Source organism: Lynx rufus, unplaced genomic scaffold (assembly GCF_022079265.1).
Source record: "Lynx rufus isolate CCGP_SWC_20201006 ecotype Redwood Valley unplaced genomic scaffold, mLynRuf1.p SCAF_8, whole genome shotgun sequence".
NCBI classification, from domain to species: Eukaryota; Metazoa; Chordata; class Mammalia; order Carnivora; family Felidae; genus Lynx; species Lynx rufus.
The window spans coordinates 79533385-79556483 of record NW_025814896.1 but is presented as its reverse complement, the minus strand read 5'-3'; the positions used below and the strand labels follow the sequence as shown (position 1 = coordinate 79556483).

The 23099-nt window shown below is 40.8% G+C and overlaps 1 protein-coding gene across 1 annotated transcript; it reads right to left on the bottom strand.

The window, feature by feature from the left end:
* Nucleotides 1–3062: 3062 nt before the first annotated feature.
* On the bottom strand, nucleotides 3063–11649 carry CUNH2orf74 (chromosome unknown C2orf74 homolog). The gene is made up of 5 exons (XM_047069185.1): nucleotides 11534–11649; nucleotides 11189–11302; nucleotides 10907–11087; nucleotides 9941–10130; nucleotides 3063–3151 (listed from the first exon to the last, which is right to left on the bottom strand). Exons 1-5 carry the CDS (start codon nucleotides 11647–11649, stop codon nucleotides 3063–3065), a joined length of 690 nt encoding a protein of 229 aa, XP_046925141.1.
* Nucleotides 11650–23099: the final 11450 nt, after the last annotated feature.

The window sequence follows — 23099 nt, the reverse complement described above, 5'->3', positions numbered from 1 at the left end:
ATCATGATCTTATAGTTTGTGAGTTCGAGTCCCACATTGGGTGAACTCAAGCCCCACTTCAGGTGAGCTTGAGTCCTGCTTTGGGTGAGCGCAAGCCCTGGGTGAGCCCCACTTCTCTCTCTCTCTGTCTCCCCCTCTCTCCTCTCCTCTCCTCCTCTCTCCCCCCACCCCATCTCTGCCCCTCATGGGATTCTCTCTCTCTCCCTCTCTCTCTCTGCCCCCTGCTCACTTGAGCCCTCTATCTCTCAAAAAAAAAAAAAAAAAAAAAAAAAGAATTGATGTTCTTGGGTTTGTCTTGAGAGGGAGACAGAGCTCACACACATGTGAACTGTGGGAATGCAGGGCAGTAAAGGGGGGAGAGAGAGAGAGAATCTTAAGCAGGCTCCATGCCCAGTGCAGAGCCCTACTCGGGGCTCAGTCTCACAACTGTAAGATCACGACCTGAGTGGAAATCAAGTCAGAAGCTTAACCGACTGAGCCACCCAGATGGCCCTGGATGGATGTTTCTATACCAAGCTTGGTTTTTCTCAGTTTGATTTGGGGATGGCGAGAGAACAACTTTAGGTTCAGGCATCTTGCCTAAAGTGAGCATGATGTCCTGACAGCCTTTGGGGGGAAGAAATGCAGAATGTTCTAAGTATGTGTTTTTTCCCATCTGCCCTGGGGTAAGCCCAAATCATTGTCACCTTTTCTACACATAACTAACTCCACCACATTTTCTCTATGTCTACAGAAAGGAGTTGAAAAGTCTATGTCCAGGATTGACTCTTACAATGCATTAGAGAATCAGAACTTTGATTCAAGTTTCACATCACAGTAGATCTATGAGCTGCTAAGATTCTGCTGTTGAGAAAGTCACTATTCTATTTTTATAATCCTAATGCCTCTGCTGCAGTATGGCTTCATTACACTAACAGTTATTGAGTTACCAATATACACATCTGCCCTAAGCACACGATAGCCATAGGGCACTTTGTATGGCATTGGCTCTCAAACCATGTTCCCTTCACCCACCAGCTAGCCATGAGGAAGGAGCCCTTCCTCCTCTTCACCCCAAGGCCAGAGCTATGCCAGCACACACTGCAATGTGGGAAAACATCTGATGACTGAATGAAGAAAGGGAAACATACTTCTCAAACCTGAATGTTCCAGCCTATTTACCTAGGCTATAAAATCAATTCAGTAGGCATCTGCCATCATTTTTATCTTAATGAAATAGAATAGAGTTTAAATTATTGGAGTGATTCCATATGATAAAGGCAAATGTTGTTCCTTAAATCATTGTGTGTGTGTGTGTGTGTGTGTGTGTGTGTGTGTGTGGTTACACTAAGGTGTTGCTTTTTTTTCTAATTGGAAAGCCACAGCTGTAGCAAACACAAAGACAAATACAACAGCTTACAACTACCTGTTGATTTGCTTTGCTCATTGGAGAATCCCCAGTGCCTAGCACACAACAGTTCTTGGTAACTATTGGGCAAATGAATAAATTCATAAGAGTAAAGGAAGACATTGAAGGGATTAGGAAAGGAGGGAACTGGGCCTTTGAAGGATGGATGGAATTTTGACAGCTAGAAGATGGGAGAGGTAGGTTCAAACCAAAGAAAAAAAGCTTTAACAAAGATGGGGAAGTAATTAGGGGAAGGAGAACATGGTGGGCAATCAGGCTATAATGAGCCTGCTTGGATTCTGTGTCTGTCTCTCTCCGCCTCAGCCCTGCTCCCACTTGCTCTCTGTCTCTCTGTCTCTTTGTCTCTCTCTCTCTCTCTCTCTCTCTCAAAAAAATAAATAAATATTTTTTTTAATTTTTTTTTCAACGTTTATTTATTTTTGGGACAGAGAGAGACAGAGCATGAACGGGCGAGGGGCAGAGAGAGAGGGAGACACAGAATCGGAAACAGGCTCCAGGCTCTGAGCCATCAGCCCAGAGCCCGACGCGGGGCTCGAACTCACGGACCACGAGATCGTGACCTGGCTGAAGTCGGACGCTTAACCGACTGCGCCACCCAGGTGCCCCAAAATGAATAAATATTTTAAAAAAATTTTTTTTAAGTCTTTTTACACCAAGAGATAAGTAAATGTGTGCTGGGTTCTTCTCCTGCAGCAGTGTGAGACCATGCTGGCAGGCTGGAAGCCGGATGTCTGGACCTAGGTCTTGGATCCGCCACTTAAATTCCTAACCTCTCTGTACTTTACCATTGTAAAATGGGGATGGTGTTACCCCTTATTTAAATAATTAGATACGACTACTAGTAACAAAATAGCAGTAACAAAATAATACCGAACAAGCTATTTTCCTCTCATGTAAAAACAGGCAGTCCTTGGCAAATATGGAAGCTATGCAATCATTGGAGCCCTGAGCTTACATCAACTATCCTCCACATGGGGCTTCCACATCAGGATTCAAGATGACCCCCCAACACATCCACATTCCAAGCAGCACGAAGAAGAGAGAGCCAAAATACATCCTCAACCTTTTAAAAAAATTTTTATGTTTGTTTATTTTTGAGAGACAGAGAGAGAGGCTGGAGGAGGCGTAGAGTGAGGGAGACAGAGGATCTGAAGCAAGCTCTGCATTGACAGCAGAAAGCCGGATATGGGGCTTGAACCCATGAACGGTGAGATCATGACCTGAGCTGAACTCAGACACTCAACCAACTGAGCCACCCAGGCGCCCTACCCTCAACCTTTAAGACACAGCTGGGCACTTCTGCTTAGACCCTGTTGGCTATAACATGTCACATGGTAATTCCTAGGGAGGAAAACTGGGAAATACAGTCCTTATTCTAGTCTGCCACAAGCCCAGACCACATTTGGGAATTCTGTTACCAAAAAAGAAGGAAGAAATAGATACTGGGGGACAACTAGCAGTGTCTGCCACCCAACCTCATAGGCAGTGTGAGGTTAAAGAAGCTAATACAACTAAAGCTATTAGAACAGTTCCAGGCATGTAGGACGCACTTGATAAATGTTTCCATTGTTTTCTCCTCAGCCTCCCTGTGATTTTCTCTACTCCTATACACCACTACCACCAAACTCCAAATCTCCTAAGTCGACATTCTAGCCTAGGTTTCCCAGCCAAGCCAAAGGCGACTCCTGTAGCCAATGATCTGTTTTGTCAAAGACGGCTTTACAACCACTCCCATATCCTTACCTGCAGGAATAAGGAGAATTAAAAGGGGGGTGTGCCTCTCTTCTTTTAAGGGTATGACTCAGAAGTGGCAGACATCACTTCTACACTTACCTCAATGGCCAGAACTTACATGCCACTAGAGAAAATATGGAGGAGGGGGTTGTTACTATAAAAAAGGCAGGTAGAATGGATATTTAGAGAATAACCTACCAGCTCTGGCTCACCGCCACTTCCCTGAACCTGCTCCTCCTCCTATTTCCCTCCTGGTTTCTCTCTGTAGGCCGTGGGCATCGCCATCTGTAGTAATTCAAGGGCTGGATGTGCCACTCAGCTGTGACTCTGCCCCGGCCTTGTCTCCAGAGCATCACACTGCACAGCTCAGGCACCATCCATGTGCCAATCTACACTTCACACTGAGTTGTAATATAGTGACTGACTGAATGAATGAATAGGATAGAAGGGAAAGCCTACCTTTTAGTAGAATGCCAACTAAAATTGTTTCTCAATAAGTAAAAACTACTTATTATTTTTACAGTGGAGAAATCCAACAGACACCATATATTTTTTTTTTAAACAACAGATACCATCTTAACCAAGTGATAAAAATTAAATTACATTATATCTATGGGACAAATTGGGAGCACATGCCTCCTGATATGATGCACTGAGATCACAGAATCACTTCTAGAATATTTCTGCCAAAGATCCATGACCTGAACCTAATCATAAAGGAACATCAGGCAGGCCTCTGACTCTTGGTCTTGGCTCAGGCTATGATCTCACAGTTTGTGAGTTTGAGCTCTGAGTGGGGCTCCACACTGACCTTGTGGAGTCTGCTTGGAATTCTCTCTCTCTTCCTCCTTCTGTGTCCCTCCTCCACTTGCATTCTCTCTCTCAAAATAAATAAATAAATAAACTTAAAACAAAAGAAAGAAACATCAGGCAGACCCAAACAGTGAGGGACGTTCTATAAAGTAACTGGCCTGCAATATTCAAAAAGGTCAAGGTCAGAAAAGTCAAGGAAAGGCTGAGGAACTGGTCCACATTGAAGGAGATCAAAGAGATGTCACAACAAAATGAAAAACGTTATTCTGAATTGGATCCTGGATTTTAGAAAAATGTAATGGGACAACTGGCAAATCTCAAATGTAGGTTAAATGACAATAGTGTATCAATGTTAACTGATGGTCGACCTGTGGTTATATGGAAGAATGTCCCAATTTTTAGGAAGTATGGGCTAAAGTACTAAGGGTAAATGATACAGCATGTTTGCGTCTTACTCTCAAATGCTTACAAGACACAAATACGTATACATGGAGACTGTGAATAATAAAACAAATGTGTACACTGCTAACCTGGGAATCTGAGTTAAGGCACACGATTTTGTACTACTCTTGTGACTTTTCTGTAAATTTGAAATTACTTCAGTATAAAATTTTTTTTTCTAAAAATCGTCCCAGTTTGCTGTCAGCGTTTTGATGTTATTTTTTGCTGAACAGAAGGCTTTTGGTTTGTTTTTTTTTTTAATAGTCCAATATCAAACGTTTCCCTTTTGGCTTTTGGATGATGTGTCCTGCTTGGAGTAGTCATTTGAAGACAGTCCCTGGGTCAACAGCTAATTAAAGAGGAAAGGTAGCAAGTTTGCAAGAGAAGCACCATTAGGTATTGAGAAAGAATTGCTCAACTTTTCACTGACTCCATGGCTTAGGAGATGGAAACAGACTCTGAAAGCTTTACTGATCACTGAGCATCTTCAGTTGAATTTCTGGCAAATACCTCAAATTCAACAGATCTAAAAACCAGCTGATCTCTTTTCTCCAATTAGTCCCCTCTTTGGACTTTCCTATTTCGGACAGTCTCTCAAGCATCCCAACTCAGAAGTCATCTTGGTGCCCTCCTCATTTTCCTCCCACATCTCACCAGAAACTGACATTCGTTACTCTCTTCGTAATCTCCTTGTGTGCTGCCACTTCCCTATCCTGGATCCTCATCCTTCAAACCTGAATTGTCCCTAGGGCCATCTCTATTTATCTCTGGTTGCTACTCTTGATAACCTAATCCTGGAGGAAAGATCTCATGCCTCTGCCCCCTCCCATTACTATGTAGAAACATGAAACCAGGTATCAACTTCTAATCCTTAGAGCTCTCATGCAACCAGAAGACAAATTTACAAATCAAATACAAACAAAAGCATAAAACCAAGAAAATACAAATTAACATTTGTTCTTTGACTGTTCTACTATTCACCCCATAGTTGTGGCACCAATGACCTACTGGAAATTCCGTGTGCCTGTACTAACATGGGCACTGATGGCCAACGATCCCACCATTTTCTTCTACTGGAACATTTACAAAACCATAATTAGTATAGTCAATCACCAGGAAATTGGTCTTCATTTGACATAGATGCATGATTTACATATTAATTCCTCCTCTAATCTTTTCTCTTCAGCTTGTGACAAAGTAATTTGGTGCCCTAAATACAGATGCAGATATGGTCAACAAAACCATGACATCATATAGGAATACACACCAATAAATCATCATCCACATAACTCTGAATTGTCTTATATTAAAATTTTAGATAGGGGTGTCTGGGTGGATGAATTGGTTAAGTGTCCAAGTCTTGATTTCAGGTCAGGTCATGATCTCATGGTTTGTGGGATTGAGCCCTGTATTGAACTCTGTGCTGACAGCACAGAGTCTGGTTGGGATTCTCTCTCCCCACTCCTCTCTCTGCCCCTCCCTCAGTCATGCTCATGCACATATGTGCTGTCTCTCAAAATAAATAAATTTATAAATAAATAAAGATGCAAATATTCATAGCAACATTATTCACAAGAAGAAAGAAGCAACACAAGTGGAATGGATAAACAAAATGTGGTATGTACATACAAATGGAATATTATTCAGGCTTACAAAGTAAGGGAATTCTTTATATTATAGGGAAAGGACAGTCTCTTCAATAAATGGTGCTGGGAAAACTGACAGCTACATGAAAAAGAATGAAACTGGGCCACTTTCTTACACCAGACACAAAAATAAACTCAAAATGAATTAAAGACCTAAATGTGAGACTTGAAACCATAAAACTCATAGAAGAAAACATAGGCAATAATTTCTCTGACATCATCCATGGAAACATTATTCTAGATATTTCTCCTTGGGTAAAGGAAGCAAAAGCAAAAATAAACTATTGGGACTACACCAGAAAAAAAGCTTTTGCACAGCTGAAGGAAACCATCAACAAAACAAATGAGAGAATACAGAATGAGAGAAGATATTTGCAAATGATATATTCGATAAGGGCCTAATACCTAAACATATAAAGAACTTATATAACTCAACATCAAAAAAATAAATAATCCTTTTAAAAAATGGGCAGAGGACCTAGACATTTTTCCAAAGATAACAAACAGATGGTCAATAGACACGTGAAAAGATGCTCAATATCAATAATAATTAGGCAACTGCAAACCAAAACCAAAATGAGAGATACATTTATATCTATCAGAATGGTTAGAATCCCAAAGATAAGAAATAACAAGTTGGTGAGGATGTAGAGAAAAAGGAACGCTTGTTCCTGTTGGTGAGGATGTAAATTGGTACAGTCGTTGTGGAATAGAGTATGGAGGTTCCTCAAAAAATTAAAAATAGAAATACTATATGATCCAGTAATTCCCTTGGTATTTACCCAGGGAAAGTGAAAACACTAATTTGAGAAGATATCTGCATGCCTATGTTCATTGCAGCATTATTTATAATAGCCAAGATATGGAAACAACCCAAGTGTGCACAGATATAGATGAATGGATAAAGAAGATGTGAGATGTGTATGTATATATTACACACAAACACATACGCATATACACAGTGGAATATTACTCAGCCATCAAAAGGATGAGATCTGGCCATTTGTGACAACACGGATGGACCTAGAGGGTATGATGCTAAGTGAAATAAGTCAGTCAGAGAAAGGCAAATTCCACATGATTTCACTTCTATGTGGAATCTAAAAAACAAAATGAATAAATGAAAACCAGAAACAGACCCAGGAACACAGAGAACTAACTAATGGTTGTCAGAGGGGAGAGAGGGGGGATGGGTAAATGGGTGAAGGAGAGGGGCAGGTCCAGGCTTCTAGTTACAGAATGAATAAGTCACAGAGATAAAAGGTACAATATAGGGTATTGTGATAGTGTTGTGTGATGACAGACGGTAGCTACACTTGTGGTGAGCACCGCATAATGTGTTGACTTGTTGAATCACTATGATGTACACCTGAAACTAATGTGACATTGTATTAACTATACTTTAATTTTTCTTAAAAAGGAGGGAAATTCTTGACCCATGGATGAATCTTGAGAATATCATGCTAGGTGAAATAATCACATATACTGTGATTCCACTTATATGAGGTACTTAGAGTAATCAAATTCATAGAGACAAAAAGTAGAATGGTGCTTACCAGGGGTTGGGGTAGGCTGAAAGAAGGATTAGGCTTACTAGGCACAGAGTTACAAGTTTTGCAAGATGCAAAGAGCTCTGTGGTGGTGGTTGTCCAAGGTAAATGTACTTCACACCATTTACTTTTATTTTTATTATTACTATTATTATTTTTAAATATTTGTTTTTGAGAGAGAGAAAGAGCACATGAGCAGGGGAGGGGTAGAGAGAGAGGGAAGCAGAGGATCTGAAGCAGGCTCCGGGCTCTGTGTTGACAGCAGAGAGTCCAACTCGGGGCTTGAACTCGCGAACCATGAGTTCATGACCTGAGCCGAAGTTGGACACTTAACCCACTGAACCACCTAGGTGCCCCTGTACTTTACACTATTAAACTATGCACTTAAAAATAGTTAAGATGGTAAATTTTATGTTATGTGTACTTTGCCACAATTTAAAAAAAAATTTTAATATTATCACCAGGTGAAAGACCCAGATTTTTAAGTGCTGGTAGAGAGCTCATGGGCTCTGAATATTTTTGTAGACCATCCCCCCCCCTCTTCCCTGAAGTCCATACTGCTTTTATCTCTTCTCCACCCTATACCTCCAGCCTAGAATCCCAAGAGTGACCTTACTCTGACTCCTCACTACACTTCACTGTTCTCTCTCAACTCTCAATGACAACCTACAGCCCCAGGTAACTGGGGTCCACCAAACTTGACCCACATTCTCACTTTGTTTTGGCTTATGCCTTTCCCCAGCTGAAAAACACTCTTCCTTCTGCTTGTATTATCCAATCCTTCCATTCATTAAGTTCCTTCTCACAGTGGAACAACCCCAGACTACAAGGACTTCTCTCAATATCAAAGGGTGTCAGTACTCTTCATTTAGAATTAGTCACATTCTAAATGTATCACTTACTCTTTCAATCACTCAACATTGAGCATGTGTCATACACATGACAATGTGCTAGACCCTGAATCAAATGCTATGTCTTCTGTCTTCTGCTTTTTAAAAAAAAATGTTTATTTTTGAGAGAGAGAGAGAGAGAGAACAAGTAGGGGAGGGGCAGAGAGAGAGAGAGAGAGAGAGACAGAATCTGAAGCAGCCTCCAGGCTCTGAGCTTACAGCTCAGGCAGGGCTCGAACTCAGGAACTGCGAGATCATGACTTGAATTGAAGTCAGCTGCTTAACTGACTGAGCCCCCCCCCCCGCCCCAGGCTCCCCTTCTGCTTTTTTTTTTTTTTAAGTTTGAGAGAGAGAGCGCACATGAGCAGTGATTGGGGGAGGGGCAGAGAGAGAGACAGAGAAAAGGAGAATCCCAAGCAGGCTCCATACTGTCAGTGCTGAGCCCGATGCGGTGCTTGAAACCACAAACCTCGAAATCATGACCTGAGCTGAAATTAAGAGTCAGAAGCTTAACTAACTAGGCCACCCAGGCACCCCTTCTGCTTTTTATCTCTCTCATGGCCTCTTACACATTTAACAATGTTTACTGCAGCAGTTTGGATGATTTAATGGCCTATCTTATTCCACATATGGACAGCAGATTTTAAACTACTGAAATCAAGAATAGTGTAAACTCAGGACTTGCCTGAAGCAACAGGATGTTTTGTTGGTGACGGTAGGGTTTTTTTCTAGCAATCTTACAAAGCAGCTGTCAGTTCGGGAGCCTGGGTGGTTCAGTGGTTTAACTGTCCAACTTCAGCTCAGGTCATGATCTCACGGTCCATGAGTTCAAGCCCCGTGTCAGGCTCTGTGCTGACAGCTCAGTGCCTGGAGCCTGCCTCAGATCCCATGTCTCCCTCTCTCTCTGTTCCTCCCCCACTCATGCTCTAACTCTCTCTCTTAAAAATAAATAAATGTTAAAAAAAAAAAAAAACCAAAGCAGCTGTCAGTACAATAAGGGTTTGAGGACTGAGTTCAACAGGGATTATGTAGTAGGAGATCCTAGTCCTTGTTATTGGAAGTTTCCATGATGGTAACAGTAATGTCATTTGGTCATGAATGCCTGTGATGACAGCATCAAAAACATGCTATCCCCAAAGTTCCCCTTAAATATGACTTGCCTAACAGACATCTGCACAAACACAAATAACTTTATTCACATGTTAGAACAGTGTTTGAGTAGATAGTGTTTTAAGGACACTTAATACAATACATTTCTTGAACTCAGATTTGAGTTAAAAAAAAAAACTATATTCAAGCTCTGGGTATTTTACTTAAAAATTTTGCATGTAGCCCACTTGTTTCTGCACAAAGGTAAAATACTATCTGTATTTGCTTAATTCCCCATACTTTGCCATTTCATCATGATCTTGTACCCCCAGTCATTTCATTGTTCATCTAAGTTTACATTTCGTTTACCCACACTTTTCTGAGCTAATTTTCTCTCTTCATGTTCTAAAGGGTAGCTTTGAGGTTTCGGGTATTCCTTCCCAAGGTCCACAACAATTACCTCCCTAGAAAATGTCACTCCTTTTAAAGGTCTTCTGTGGTTTTCAACAGCTGATTGATTTCTGGTGACAGGTATGGGTGGTTTTTGCAAATCATCATCCTGCAAGAGAATGGGGCAACAGTCAAATGCTTAATTTACGAAAGCAACAAGCCCTTCTTTAAAACACCTAAGTTTATATTTTTAATTTAATTTATATTTTAAATTAAATATAGAAGCATTGTTCGTGAGAAACAGAAGAAGTGTTTCTAAGTGATACAGGAAAGCAGCAGTAATCCATCATGATCTCATTTTTATATTTCTATGGTTACAAAGGAGCCCCCTGCACTGTCATTCTGCCTCTGGGCTTAGGCCTTGTGTAAGGGAAGATGTGAACTGTCCCTATCAGGGAGCCCCAACAGGGAGCTCGAGAAGGTGCAGGGGTGATTGTATGCTGTTGTATAAGGAGCCTGGAACCAAAACGGGGGCGTGGGGCCTGGTCCTGAGCTTGGCTATGGGGGAAGAATGACCTTGAGCAATTCATCTCATTTTCTCATTTGTAACATGAAAGGGCTGGATCCCTAGATGGTCTCCAAGGACTCCTCCAGCTCTGAGATCTTAGGATTCTGGGGAAAGCACAATGAAGGGGAACTATTAGGAACAACACAAATGTAAGAGTAAAGAATGGGAAAGTGTCTAGATTTGGCACGTATGACTGGTTTAATAACACAGACTGATGAGCTAAGAAGATGGCTTGGATGACTGCAGACACGATGCTCCTTTCAGGTAAAAACTTAAGTTGCAGGCAAAGCCATGTCATTGGACCCAGCCAAGTCATTTACCACCTTTTCAATTAAACAAATTCTAAACGGCCCCTTGAGAGTAGAAAAGTCCGTCACCTCTTGACCATTTCCTTCAGCATTCTTAGGTTCTTGCTTCTCTCTTACTATGTCCTCCCCCTCTTCTTCCATGTTTTCTTTCTCTTCTAAGGGTGTGATCAATGCTTCTTTACTCCGTCTCTGGACAAGAATGCCAGGCCTCATGGGTGCGTTCAAGTCTATGATTTGTGTCAGGAGAGTCCTAGATAATCGATCAGCAGGATTTTTAGAAATTCAGGCGTGTTAGCCACCATTGCTATACCCCAAAATGACTTTCTACAACATTCTACGATACAGACTTACTTTTCTTGGTCTCTTGAAATGTTCGCCTCCACATTAGCAGCTAAACAACCTTCACCTCCATTACCATCTGCACAAGGGCGTTTTTCTGTCTGTACATCTTTCTTGCTTTGGAAACTGAAAATGAATAAGCAAAAAAATTCAGAAAAAGGAGAATGGCCTCGAATTGAATGCTTGGCATAGAACATCACTTTTAAACAGGAAATTAGATTTCCTAAAATTCCTAAATGGACAAAGTAGGTAGCTATGGCGTTACTGGCTCTATCATAAATTGACTTAGATTATTTCTAGATACATTTGCTAGCATGACTTGAAATCTGATCCCAATTTATCAGCATGGATTTGTACCATTTATATAAAAAAACCACCAATAAAAGGAGGATGCAAATGAAGCAAATTAGAAGGAGGATGAAGAAAGTGATTGCGGTGATTTCAAAGGCCAGAGGATTAGCCAGAAGACTCATCTACTCTCACAGTCACAGATCATGCAAATATTCTTTTCCAGCTTAGTTTGAATGTAGTTCTCTTGTTCTTTACGTTTTCTAGAAACAGAAGAACACAAGGCTATTTTCATTGTTGTCCTTTAGATCCACTTCATAAAAGATGCTCTGCTTGTTTCAATGAAGTTAACTCACACTGGCTAATTTCTCTCCATAAATATGGTGGGGGCTCAGGTGGTTGGAGGGGAGACTGAGCTGGGACACGTGGGATCGGCTCAGCTCACCTCCCCTCACCCCGAAAACTATCAAAAATCCAGAGGAGAGGAATTGGAGCAGCTGGAGCCAAGCCCAGCTCCCCATTCTTTTCTCTTCAGTGACATCATAGAATCATGGAACCGTTCGGTTAGCAGGACCAGAGTGCCAGCCCAACCCTGCCCATCACCAGAGTCAGGAGAACTACGAAACTCTCCTCTAGGCTGCTATCTGTCCTCTCCTCTCAGAGGGCTGGGGTGGAGGCCATGTGGCACCACCATGACTACTCTTTGCACAAGGATTTTCTTTCTGCTCTCTGAACACCAGCTTTCCTTTCTTAACCCGAGCCTGTTTCTCTTATGCTTCTTTCACAGACAATGAATAATCAGTCCACTTCCTTCTTATAAAATCCCTCTCTAGAGTAATCTACTTACCTCCTAATGGGTGCTTTCCAGGCCAAATAGCCTGTATCTTTCTAATCTCACATCCCTGGACCTACTTTCTGGACAAATAAGCAAACTGGCACCTCTAGTAGCTATGGCTGAGGAAGCAGGAACAGAGCAAGATGATCAGAGTCATGATGATCCTGCCCCCAACCTCACTTCAGGTGAGTGAGTGATGCCCACAACGGAGCAGAGCTAGGGTTTTCTGAGAAGCAAAGGAAGGTACAAAGGAATATGGCAGGTACTGCCAACCACATCTAAAAGAGTCAGAAAATGAGCCCTTGGGGGTCTCTGGGCTGTAGTAACACTGGCTCTCCTTCAGAAGGGCGAGGACTACGGTTTTTTTATCACTGGATACTCCACCAAATCAGAATCTGCAAAGCCTACAAATGTTGAATGGATGGGTCTGTGCGGCAGGTGTGGTATGTATGTATGTGGTGTGTGTGTAAGTACAAGTAGAGCTTGTTGGAGGGTTCAGGCCAACCCTGATTTCTAGAACATGGGGACATCTAGGCCACTCCTGGCAGAGTCAGAATTCACAGATGCTTCCTGCAGCAAGGCTCCCAGATAAAGACTCAGAGCCCATATCACTCTCCTTCCTCTACACTGCTGCCAGACTGAAACTTTAAGAGCCCAAATCTTCCCATGTCTCGTGTACACATAAAGGATTTTCCTGGGAGATGGGACTATTTTTGATCTACTGTTAGTTACACACATTTAGACTTATGTAAAAACCCATCAAACTGTATCCTTAAGACTAGTGTTCCTTGTGTCATCTACTGTGTGGATACCACACGGAATAGAAAGTAAAAAGGGGCCCCATTCCTACACTGGGCTTGAGTGTGTGTGGTGCCATGAGCAGTGCTGGACCAGAGGGCACTGATGCTAGTTGGTCCTGCCTCCAAGACTTTGTACCAGATATAGTCTGAGACCAGAGACCTTTAGCAACAAGTAAGGGCTAGTAAGACTATCATAAGCATTTTCCTTCATTGAATGTAACTTGGAAATCGATGTTAAATTTATATATATAGTTAACATAATTCTGAAAAGTGTAAGGTTATCCAACTTTGTCCATAAATCACATTTTTAAGTACACTGGACTAGAAGTTTCTGATGTCATGATACTCGAAGATGGATTCCAGAACCTAACCCAGGGCACCTTGCACATGGGTGTGTGCTCAAAAATTACACATGGTGGGAAATTACTACCAATTCTACAGAAATTTAAGAATATTCTAAGAGAGTATTATGAAAATTGTATGCTGACAAATTGAATAATCCAGATGAAATGGAAAAATTCCTAGAAAAACAATCAGACAGAATTGTGAAGATATAGAAAATCTGAATAGAAATATAATAATGAGACTGAATCAATAATCAAAACCTTTGAACAAAGAAAAGCCCTGAACCAGATGGCTTCACTGGAGAATTCTATTAAACATTTAAAGAAGAACTAACCAATCTCTTTCAAACTCTTCCAAACAATTGAAGAAAAGGGAATACTTCCTAACTCATTGCATGAGGCCAGCATTATCCTGATACCAAAGCCAAAGACAATACAAAAAAAGAAACCTAAAGACTGAACTCCCTTATGAACACTGAAGCAGAAATCCTCAATAAAGTACTAGCAAACTGAATTTAGCAGCATATTGAAAGGATTATGCCACAACATAGTGGAATTTATTCCTGGAATGCAAGGATGGCTTAACAGAAAAATCAATGTAATATACCACATTAACAGAATGAAGGGGAGAAAAATACATGATCATCTCAATTGATTCAGGAAAGGCATCTGACATAAGTTAACATCCTTTTCATGATGAAAAACACTAAAAAAATTAGGAATAGAGCCTACTCCAACATAATAGAGCCCATATATAGGAACCCCTATATATAGGAACCCATATATAGGAACAGCTAACATCATACTCAGTGGTGAGAAAGTATTTGCAAATCACATATCTGATAATGGATTAATATCCACAATAAATAAAGAACTCCTACAACTCAACAATAACAAAAAAACCCAATTCAAAAATGGGCAAAGGACTTGAATAGACATTTCTCCAAAGAAGATATGCAAATGGACAATAAGCACATGAAAAGATGCTCAACATCACTAATCATTAAGGAACAAATCAAAATTGCAATGAAATAACCACTACACCAATTAGTAAAGCTATTACTTAAAAAAAAGAAAAGAAAAAAAAATAACAAGTGTTAGTAAGAACGTGAAGTTGGAACCCTTGTGAATTGTTGGTGGGAATGTGAAAGGTACAGTCACCATGGGAAAAATATGGCACTTCCTCAGAAAATTAAATATAGAGTTCCATATGATCCAGCAACTTCACTTCTGGGTATATTCACGAGAGAAGGAAAGCAGGGACTGGAACAGATATATTTGTACACCCATGTTCACAGCAGCATTATTCATAATAGCCAAGCAAGGGCAGTGGCGGGGGAGGTGGGCAGAGAGAGAGAGAGAGAGAGAGAGAGAGAAAGAATCCCAAGCAGGCTCCACATCATCGGCACAGAGCCCAACTTGGGGCTTGAACTCACAAACCATGAAATCATGACTTGAGCCAAAACCCATTGAGCCGCCCAGGTGCCCCCCACCCCAGGAGACTTTTTGACCTTGTGACTCCAACCCAGGGAAGAAGTAAGAGGACATTCCACCTCACCTCAGAAGAGCAAGTTTTCCCCAGGGTGTTTACAGACCAAGCCTTTTGCACATTACATTGGTCCCACCCCTGTGACAACCCAGCACCCTTAACAAGAAGTGGGAACCATTATCAAGAGGCAAATAGGGGACTTCCTTTGGTGTTTTATTTTGGAAGCTTGAGCTTGAAAGGATGAGAGCACTATCTCTTTCTGGGGATGCTGCTGTGGGAGGTGAAGCCAAGCCCACCTCTGCTGTCTGTCTAACTGGAACACGAGTGGTTTTTCAATTGATTTTGTTCAGCCAGTAAGCTTTTTGCTTTTATCTCTTTTAAAAGACATAATTTGCTCTAATCATTTGTACTGTTATTGTTATTTACACATTTTATTTTAATCTGTTTTAGTTTTTACTTGCTTTCCTCAACCTCTGTACTCATAGCCTTTGATCTAAACATTTTCTGATAAAACATTAGGAATTTTCTAGGGCAGAGCTTCTCTATCTGTAGCAAAGAAGCAGGTTTCAATTTTTTTTCTCCCAATCCACTGAGGACCAATACTTGCGCAAAACAGAATTATTAGAGTGATCATATGTTTGGATGTTACAGCAATGTAAAATAGTTATTAAAAGTTTCTAGGTATTTACTTTCAATTTCTGTATTGTGTTGCAGACCAGTGGCAATTTAAGGACAAATACCTACCCAGAGATTACACCTGGATTAACACTGATTGAACAACCATTTGTTTAAAAAATTTTTTTTTCAACGTTTATTTATTATTGACAGACAAAGACAGAGTGCGGCAGGGGAGGTGTAGAGAGAGATGGAGACACAGAGTCCAAGGCAGGCTCCAGGCTCTGAGGTGTCAGCACAGAGCCCAACGCGGGGCTCGAACTCACGGAGAGCGAGCTCATGACCTGAGCCAAAATCAGACACTTAACTGAGTGAGCAACCCAGGCATCCCAGTAACTGTTTTATTTTTTTTTTTTAATTTTTTTTTCAACGTTTATTTATTTTTGGGACAGAGAGAGACAGAGCATGAACGGGCGAGGGGCAGAGAGAGAGGGAGACACAGAATCGGAAACAGGCTCCAGGCTCTGAGCCATCAGCCCAGAGCCCGACGCGGGGCTCGAACTCACAGACCGCAAGATCGTGACCTGGCTGAAGTCGGACGCTTAACCGACTGCGCCACCCAGGCGCCCCCCCCAGTAACTGTTTTAAGTAACATTTGTGTTGGGGCACCTGGGTGGTTCAGTCGGTGAAGAGGCCAGCTTCAGCTCAGGTCATGATCTTGTAGTTCATGAGTTTGAGCCCTACGTCAGGCTCTGTGCTGACAGCTCAGAGCCTGGAGCCTGCTTCGGATTCTGTGTCTCCCTCTCCCTCTGCTTCTTGCCTGCTCACGCTGTCTCTGTCTCTCAAAAATAAATAAACATTATAAATAAATAAATAAATAAATAAATAAATAAATAAATAAATTTGTGTTTTTTGCAGAAAATTTGGAAAATGCCAGAAAAAAAAAAAGGAAAATAAAATCTGATGTAATTCCAACATCTAGAAGTAAAAACTATTGAACTATACTGACATTTTGTATTACATATACTGACGGTTATACAGCCCCCTTCAGTATAATTTTAGAATATTTTTATCATCCCCAAACGAAGCCCCTTACCCATTAGCAGTCAGACCCCAGTCTCTGGCAACCACTAACTATTGCCTTTTTTTTCTTTTTAAGATTTTATTTTTAAGTAATCTCTACACCCAACATGGGGCTCAAATTCACAACCCCGAGATCAAGACTCTCATGCTCCACCAACTGAGCCAGCACATGGCCCCCTGATCTATTTCATTTCTATTGATTTGCCTATTCTCAATATTCAAAATAAATGGAATCGTACAATACGTGGCCTTTTGTGTCTGGCTTCTTTCAGCTTAGCATAATGTTTTCAAGATTCATCCATGTTGCAGCATTAACAGTACGCCATTCCTTTTCATTGCCAAATAATGTATTTTATGAATATATCAAATTTTGTTTTATCCATTATCAGTTGATAAACATTTGGGTTGTTTCTACTGTAGCTATTGTGAATAATGCTGCTCTGAACATTCATGTGTATGTTTTTACAGAGACCTAAGTTTTCATTTCTTTTGGATATATATGAAAGTATATATATGACTCAGGATCACTGAGTCATATGGTTAAGTCTATGTTTAACATTTTGAGGAAACACATATGTATTTTTATAACTTAAAAAAATTAGAATCACTATATATGTACTTTGTTAAACTTACCATTTTTATTATAAACATTTCCCCAATGTCTTCTGATAATCTTCAAAAAGATGATTTTTTTTAGGGGCACCTGGATGGCTCAGTCGGTTAGTGTCTGACTTTTGATTTCTGCTCAGGTCAGAATCTCACAGGTTCATGAGTTCCAGCCCTGCAAAGGGCTCTGCGCTAACAGTGCAGAGCCTGCTTGGGATTCTCTCTCTCTCCTTCTCTCTCTGCTCCTCCTCCACTTGCGCTCGCTCCCTCTCTCTCAAAATAAATAAATAAACTAACAAAATTTTTTTAAAAGATGATTTTTTTAAATACATACACATTTCCCCAATTTATAAAAGCGTTACAATTATTTTCTTATTACTGGACATCTTACTGCCTTTATAAATAGCATCGATGGTCATATTTATACATAAATATGTAGATTAAACTCTGATATTAAAATATTAATTTTTTATTTGCAAAAGTTTATTGGCTTCTGGCTCTTTTATTTTATATCTCATCCATTTGTTTCAATGTTTTTGGGCTCCAAATATCTTATGTTTTGATTTATTACTTTTAACTTCTATTTATTCCCTTTTTTTTTTATACCTTATTTCTAATTTCTTGGGTTTAGTCTTCTATTAATCTTAGTTGAGGCAAAAGCAATTTCTGCTTTAGGTTTATAAAACTGTTAAAAAAAATACTTTGATTTTGGGGGGTGGGTGTGCTCAGCCAGTTAAGCACCCAGCTCTTGATTTTGGCTCAGGTCATGATCTCACAGTGAACCCCACACTGGGCTCTGTGCTCTCAGCACAGAGACAGCACAGAGCCTGCTTGGGATTCTCCCTCTTCCTCTCTCTCTGCTCCTCCCCTTGCTTGCACTCTTTCTCAAAATAAATGGATGAACATTAAAAAAAAAGCTTTGATTTTTAAAAACAATTTGTCTTATTAACTTGTAAAAGGGGAATCATAATCATCTGAAGAGCCCAATAGTCTTGTTTCTTTGTTTGTTTCCTTTGGGGAGGCAAAAATGTCAGAACAAAATATGCCTTGGTGATGTGACTTAAATTTTAAGAAACATGTTTTGGGGCGCCTGGGTGGTGCAGTCAGTTAAGTGTCAGACTCTTGATGTTGGCTCAGGTCATGACCTCTTGGTCATGAGATGGAGTCCTGCTGAGTGTGGAGCCTGCTTGAAAATCTCTCTCTCCCTCTGTCCCTTTCCCTCACTCATGTGGGCTCTCTTTCTGAAAAGAAAAAAAGAAAGAAACATCTTTCAGAAAAAAAGAACTATTTCTTATAAAAGCATTTTTTCCCCTGATTCTAAGCAATTGTCTTAGGCCTAGAAGTTAAAGTTTCTCTTGCAGATGTCAAGTCTTTCTGATCACAAGAGCCTTTACTACTCTGTTTGAATGAAAAGAAACCCCAGAATCACAACTCTGCCATTTGAGCAATTTAATTTTAGTAGGAACTTACTTAAATTTGATTAATAGTTTTTAATTTTTCTGTTACCTTTTCAAGCTCAAAGCACAAATGTTCACGGCACATCATTGATAAGCCAATGCTCAGAGAGATGTTCTCTCTGTATAGAATTCTGGTCGGTATTGGGCAAAAACACATACTAGTTTCAGTAGCCTTTTTAAAGAACATTTTTAGAGGGGCACCTGGGTGGCTCAGTTGCTTAAGTGTCCAACTTCAGCTCAGGTCATGATCTCATGGTCCATGAGTTTGAGCCCTGTGTCGGGCTCTGTGCTGACAGCTCAGAGCCTGGAGCCTGCTTCAGATTCTGTGTCTCCCTCTCTCTCTCTGCCCCTCTCCCACTTGCGCTCTCTTTCTCTCTCTCTCAAAAATAAATAAAACATTAAAAAAAAATAAAGAACATTTTTAGATTTGCAGAAAATTTGAGAAGATAGTACAGAGAGTTCTCATATACCTCACACCCAGTTGATAATTAACACATTACCTTAGTGTGGTACATTGGTTATTATTAATGAAGCAGTATCAATACATTATTATGAACTAAAGTCCATAGTTAATTCAGATTTCCTTAGTTTTTCATACTTTTTATCTAATGTCTTTTTCTAGTCCAGGATTCTATGCAGGATATTTCATTACAATCAGTTGTCTTGTTTCCTTTGATTCTTCTTGGCTGTGAGTTTCTCAGACTTTTGATGACCTAAACAGTTTTTAGGAGCACTAATCAGGTATGCTGTATATCTTGTAGGATGACCCACTACTGGAATTTGAGAGGCACATTTTTTTTATTTCACATTTTCTTTAAAGTAAAGGAACACACATATTTTAAATTTTTAATTCCATATCTTCTACCTTTCCACTATTGATTTACTCAAACGTTTTAAACCATCTTCCTCCTCTTTTTTCTTCACCTACTTTTCCTTTATTTACAGTGATGTTTCGTAATGTTTGATAAACAGCACAGCCAGTCTACAGTGGTAGCTATAAGAAGAAAGCCCACCCTACAAACAAGGGGTTGATAGCATCCCTATCTTACACATTCCAACCCATCTCTATACCCTGTCATTCTACCCCTAGTCTTTAAAGCACAGCTTTCTGAAACCTCACTCTGGGGGAGTTGGAAGCCTCCACTTTGTACAGACCCCAAAACAGATTCACCCTCAAATCCTAGATCTCTAATCTAAAAATGGGAGAAGTTTCATGGTTTAAAATTCATGGTCTTCGAAAGACTGAATCATTGGATCTGGGGCAAACTAGGACAGTATGACCTTTGCTAAAATGCCCTTAGGCTTACTTTGTGGAGATCAAGTTGGTGTTGGACTTTGTGATGGTTTTACTTTTTTGATACCCTTTCTATCTCCTTGAATGTGAACGAGACTTAGTGAATCACTTCTAGCAAATGAAATGTAGCAGAAGCGAGGACCTGTGAGCTCTGAGAGTAGGTGATAAAATGCATTATGACTTCCTCTTTGCCTCTTCTCTTGGATCGCCTGCTTTGGGGAAAGCCAGCTGCCATGTTGTGGGAACAGTGAAGCAGCCTAATGGATGGGGCCATGTAATGAGGAACTGAATCTTCCTTCCAATCATTAGCAAGGGAAAAAGCTTCTTGCCAATATTCCTATGAGTAGCCTTAGAAACTGATCTTCCTTCAACTGACCCTTCAGATTACTGTAGACCAACATCTTGACTGCAACCTCCAGAGAGACAGAATCACCAAGTTAAACCATTCCTGAAATCCTGACTCACAGAAACTATGAGATAATGTTTATATTAAGCTGCTACATTTGGGATCATTTGTTATGCAGCAATAGCCTGTGTTGTTTATATTTTTTATTTCCTGTATGATGTTTTGATACCTTGAAAACCTTCCTGGCTGGGGAGACTACCTATCCTGAGGCTAGCCAATTCTTAGAGACAGCAAAGGGCTCAGCTGGGAGCATGTCTTTCATTTGCAAGCTAACCAATCCAGAGCCATACCTCACCTTGATCATCCCAGGGCCGGGCACTAAGCAACAAGAAACCATCCCTATAGTTTAGAGCCCATAGAAACTGTTCAGATTATGGGCGCCTGAGTGGCTCAGTTGGTTAAGTGTCTGACTCTTGATTTCAGCTTAGGTGATGATCTCATGGTTTCATGGGTTGGAGCCCTGCATCAGGCTCTGTGCTGACCATGTGAGGAGTCTGCTTAGGATTCTCAGTCTCTCTCTCTCTCTCTGCCCCCCTTCCCTGCCTGTGCTCTCTCTAAAAATAAATAACTATATATATATATATATATATGAAATTGTTCAGATTAGCCAATGCTAAGCTGTTTACTCTGCTCTGCCTTGTTTTTCCTACAGAAACTTTGGTAAAGTCTATGGCCTCAGCTCTCCCCTCACTCTTGTCCCTTTTGCCTCTTAACGGACACTGGCGCTTTCCCGTGTGACCCTGCATGGTGTGCTCTGTCTCCTGAGTCTCCAGGACTTGTGAGTATAATAAACATTGTTTTCCTGAGCCTTTCCTGTCTTTTCTTCTGCAGCCACATCTGACTGACTTCACTTAATAGAACCCAGAACATAGCTTTGGTGATGGAATATGTGGAAGGAGGACCAACAAGACTCTGTAGCGAGTAGTGATCTGTCTCCAAGTGGATCTGTCCAGATGGGTCCATTTTCTCTCTCAACATCACAAGATGATCCTTTCACTATGTGACTCACCATGGCTTTCATTTATTGTAAAGATCACTAAGGTACCTTTAAGAATTAGGGTTCTTATGAATGGGGGTTTATGTATTAAAGTTGGCTGTGCTTTTCTTGGAGGTGCTCTTAATATGTTCAGAAAACCAAGACCTCTCTAGAACCTAAAAGAAAAAAGATGCCTGATGTACCTCCATCCCAAGAGTCTTACATCTCCTGAGGCCCAGAACTTAGGTCAAAGGAATGTGGCTAAGTTTTAGTTTTTTCACTCTTGGCAGAACTAAGAGCTATCCCCAAAGGACAACCTAATCTACCCTTAACACCTGCCCCTAAGGAATGCCCATGCCTTGCTATAGCATTCTTCCTGGGATCCCTAGCAGGACCCAGTACTGTGCAACCTGACCATATCTCCTACTTGGTGTCAGGAAAGCACATCACCTCCAACTCTGGCCCAAGAGGGGCTGGACTCTAAGCCACTCATCCAGTGACTTAAATCTGCCTTCATGAAAATTACCCTTGAGACCCTTCTTTTGGGCTGCCCCATTGGAAAGCCCAACCACTTGGCCCATAAAGTCCACAGGCCTCTATTTCCAGGAATCAGTTGCACATGCTCTACTTTGGACCAGTGCAGCCTCACACGGGCTAAGATAGATGGAAGGACTAAAGGTTTCATTTTTCTTTCTTTTTTTCTTTTTTTTTTTTTAGTTCTGGAGACATCTTTCATAGATACTTTCATAGGCAACTCAAGCAGCTGTGGACTTGGGCTTTGGCACACACAGCGGTCTGTGGGAAGCATTACTATAGTACCCAGGACTGTGGAAACCATGACAGGAGGCATGCATTATGGCCCTGAGACATCCACCCTCCTACCTGTTGGTTAAATTACTTGCTACCCCAGAGAAAACCGCACTCCCTCCCACAAAGAACCTTGTTCTTCATTAATACAGATCCAGGTGCCATACTGAGAGTTGGAGAAGAGACATGTTTGTTCTACACAGTGGTGTCCAATAAATCAGGGTGTTGTGGATACACTTTGTATCTGAAGCAATGCTTTCAAGTTATACCTTGTTCTTGAAGCTCATCTGTGCTCCTGTTAGTCCCAGGAGGTTAGGGGGCTGAAAAGAGTAATAAAGACTGTGGGGAGATTCTAAAAAATCACTGAGGAAATATATAGTAATTATAAGAAAATACATATTTTAAAAAGGTAAATAAGTTGCCCTTTATTCCAGCATCCAGAAATAGCCACTGCTAACAAAAGTATCCTTCCTAATTTCTTACACATATGCAACTAGAAGACAACAGTGCTTACCTGCCCAGAGGCTCACCCTCACCAGAGGATGAGTTTGTCAACTGCTGACTTTCTTACAGAGAAGTTGGTAGGAGAGGAAGCCCTGCAAAAGAGAGGCTGCATGGTTCAGGCTCACGAGTGTGGTTCTGGGAATTATCAGGCTGTGAATCCCTGCTTTTCTACTGATTACCTGTGTGACTTTGGAGAAGTTACTTAACCTCTCTGTGTTTCACTGTCCTTACATCAAGGATGGAGATAATATCTGTACCCAAAGGATTGCTGTGAGATTTAAATGCACTAATATAGATGTGGTTGGAAAGGCATCTGGTACACGGAAAGTGGTCGACAATTTTGTTATTGCTATTGCTATTAAGAATTTAACCTAGTTTAATAGGGTAAAAGAAGATGGTAATTTCACAACACCTTCTGG

Excerpts from the sequence above, each read along its gene's own strand:
- CUNH2orf74 (XM_047069185.1), bottom strand. The coding sequence starts at position 11,649 with ATGAGTCTTCTGGCTAATCCTCTGGCCTTTGAAATCACCGCAATCACT. Across the intron at positions 10,131-10,906 it reads CTGAAGGAAATGGTCAAGAG|GATGATGATTTGCAAAAACC; the intron begins GTGACGGACTTT and ends ATTCTCTTGCAG. Across the intron at positions 3,152-9,940 it reads ATTAGCTCAGAAAAGTGTGG|GTAAGGATATGGGAGTGGTT; the intron begins GTAAACGAAATG and ends TTATTCCTGCAG.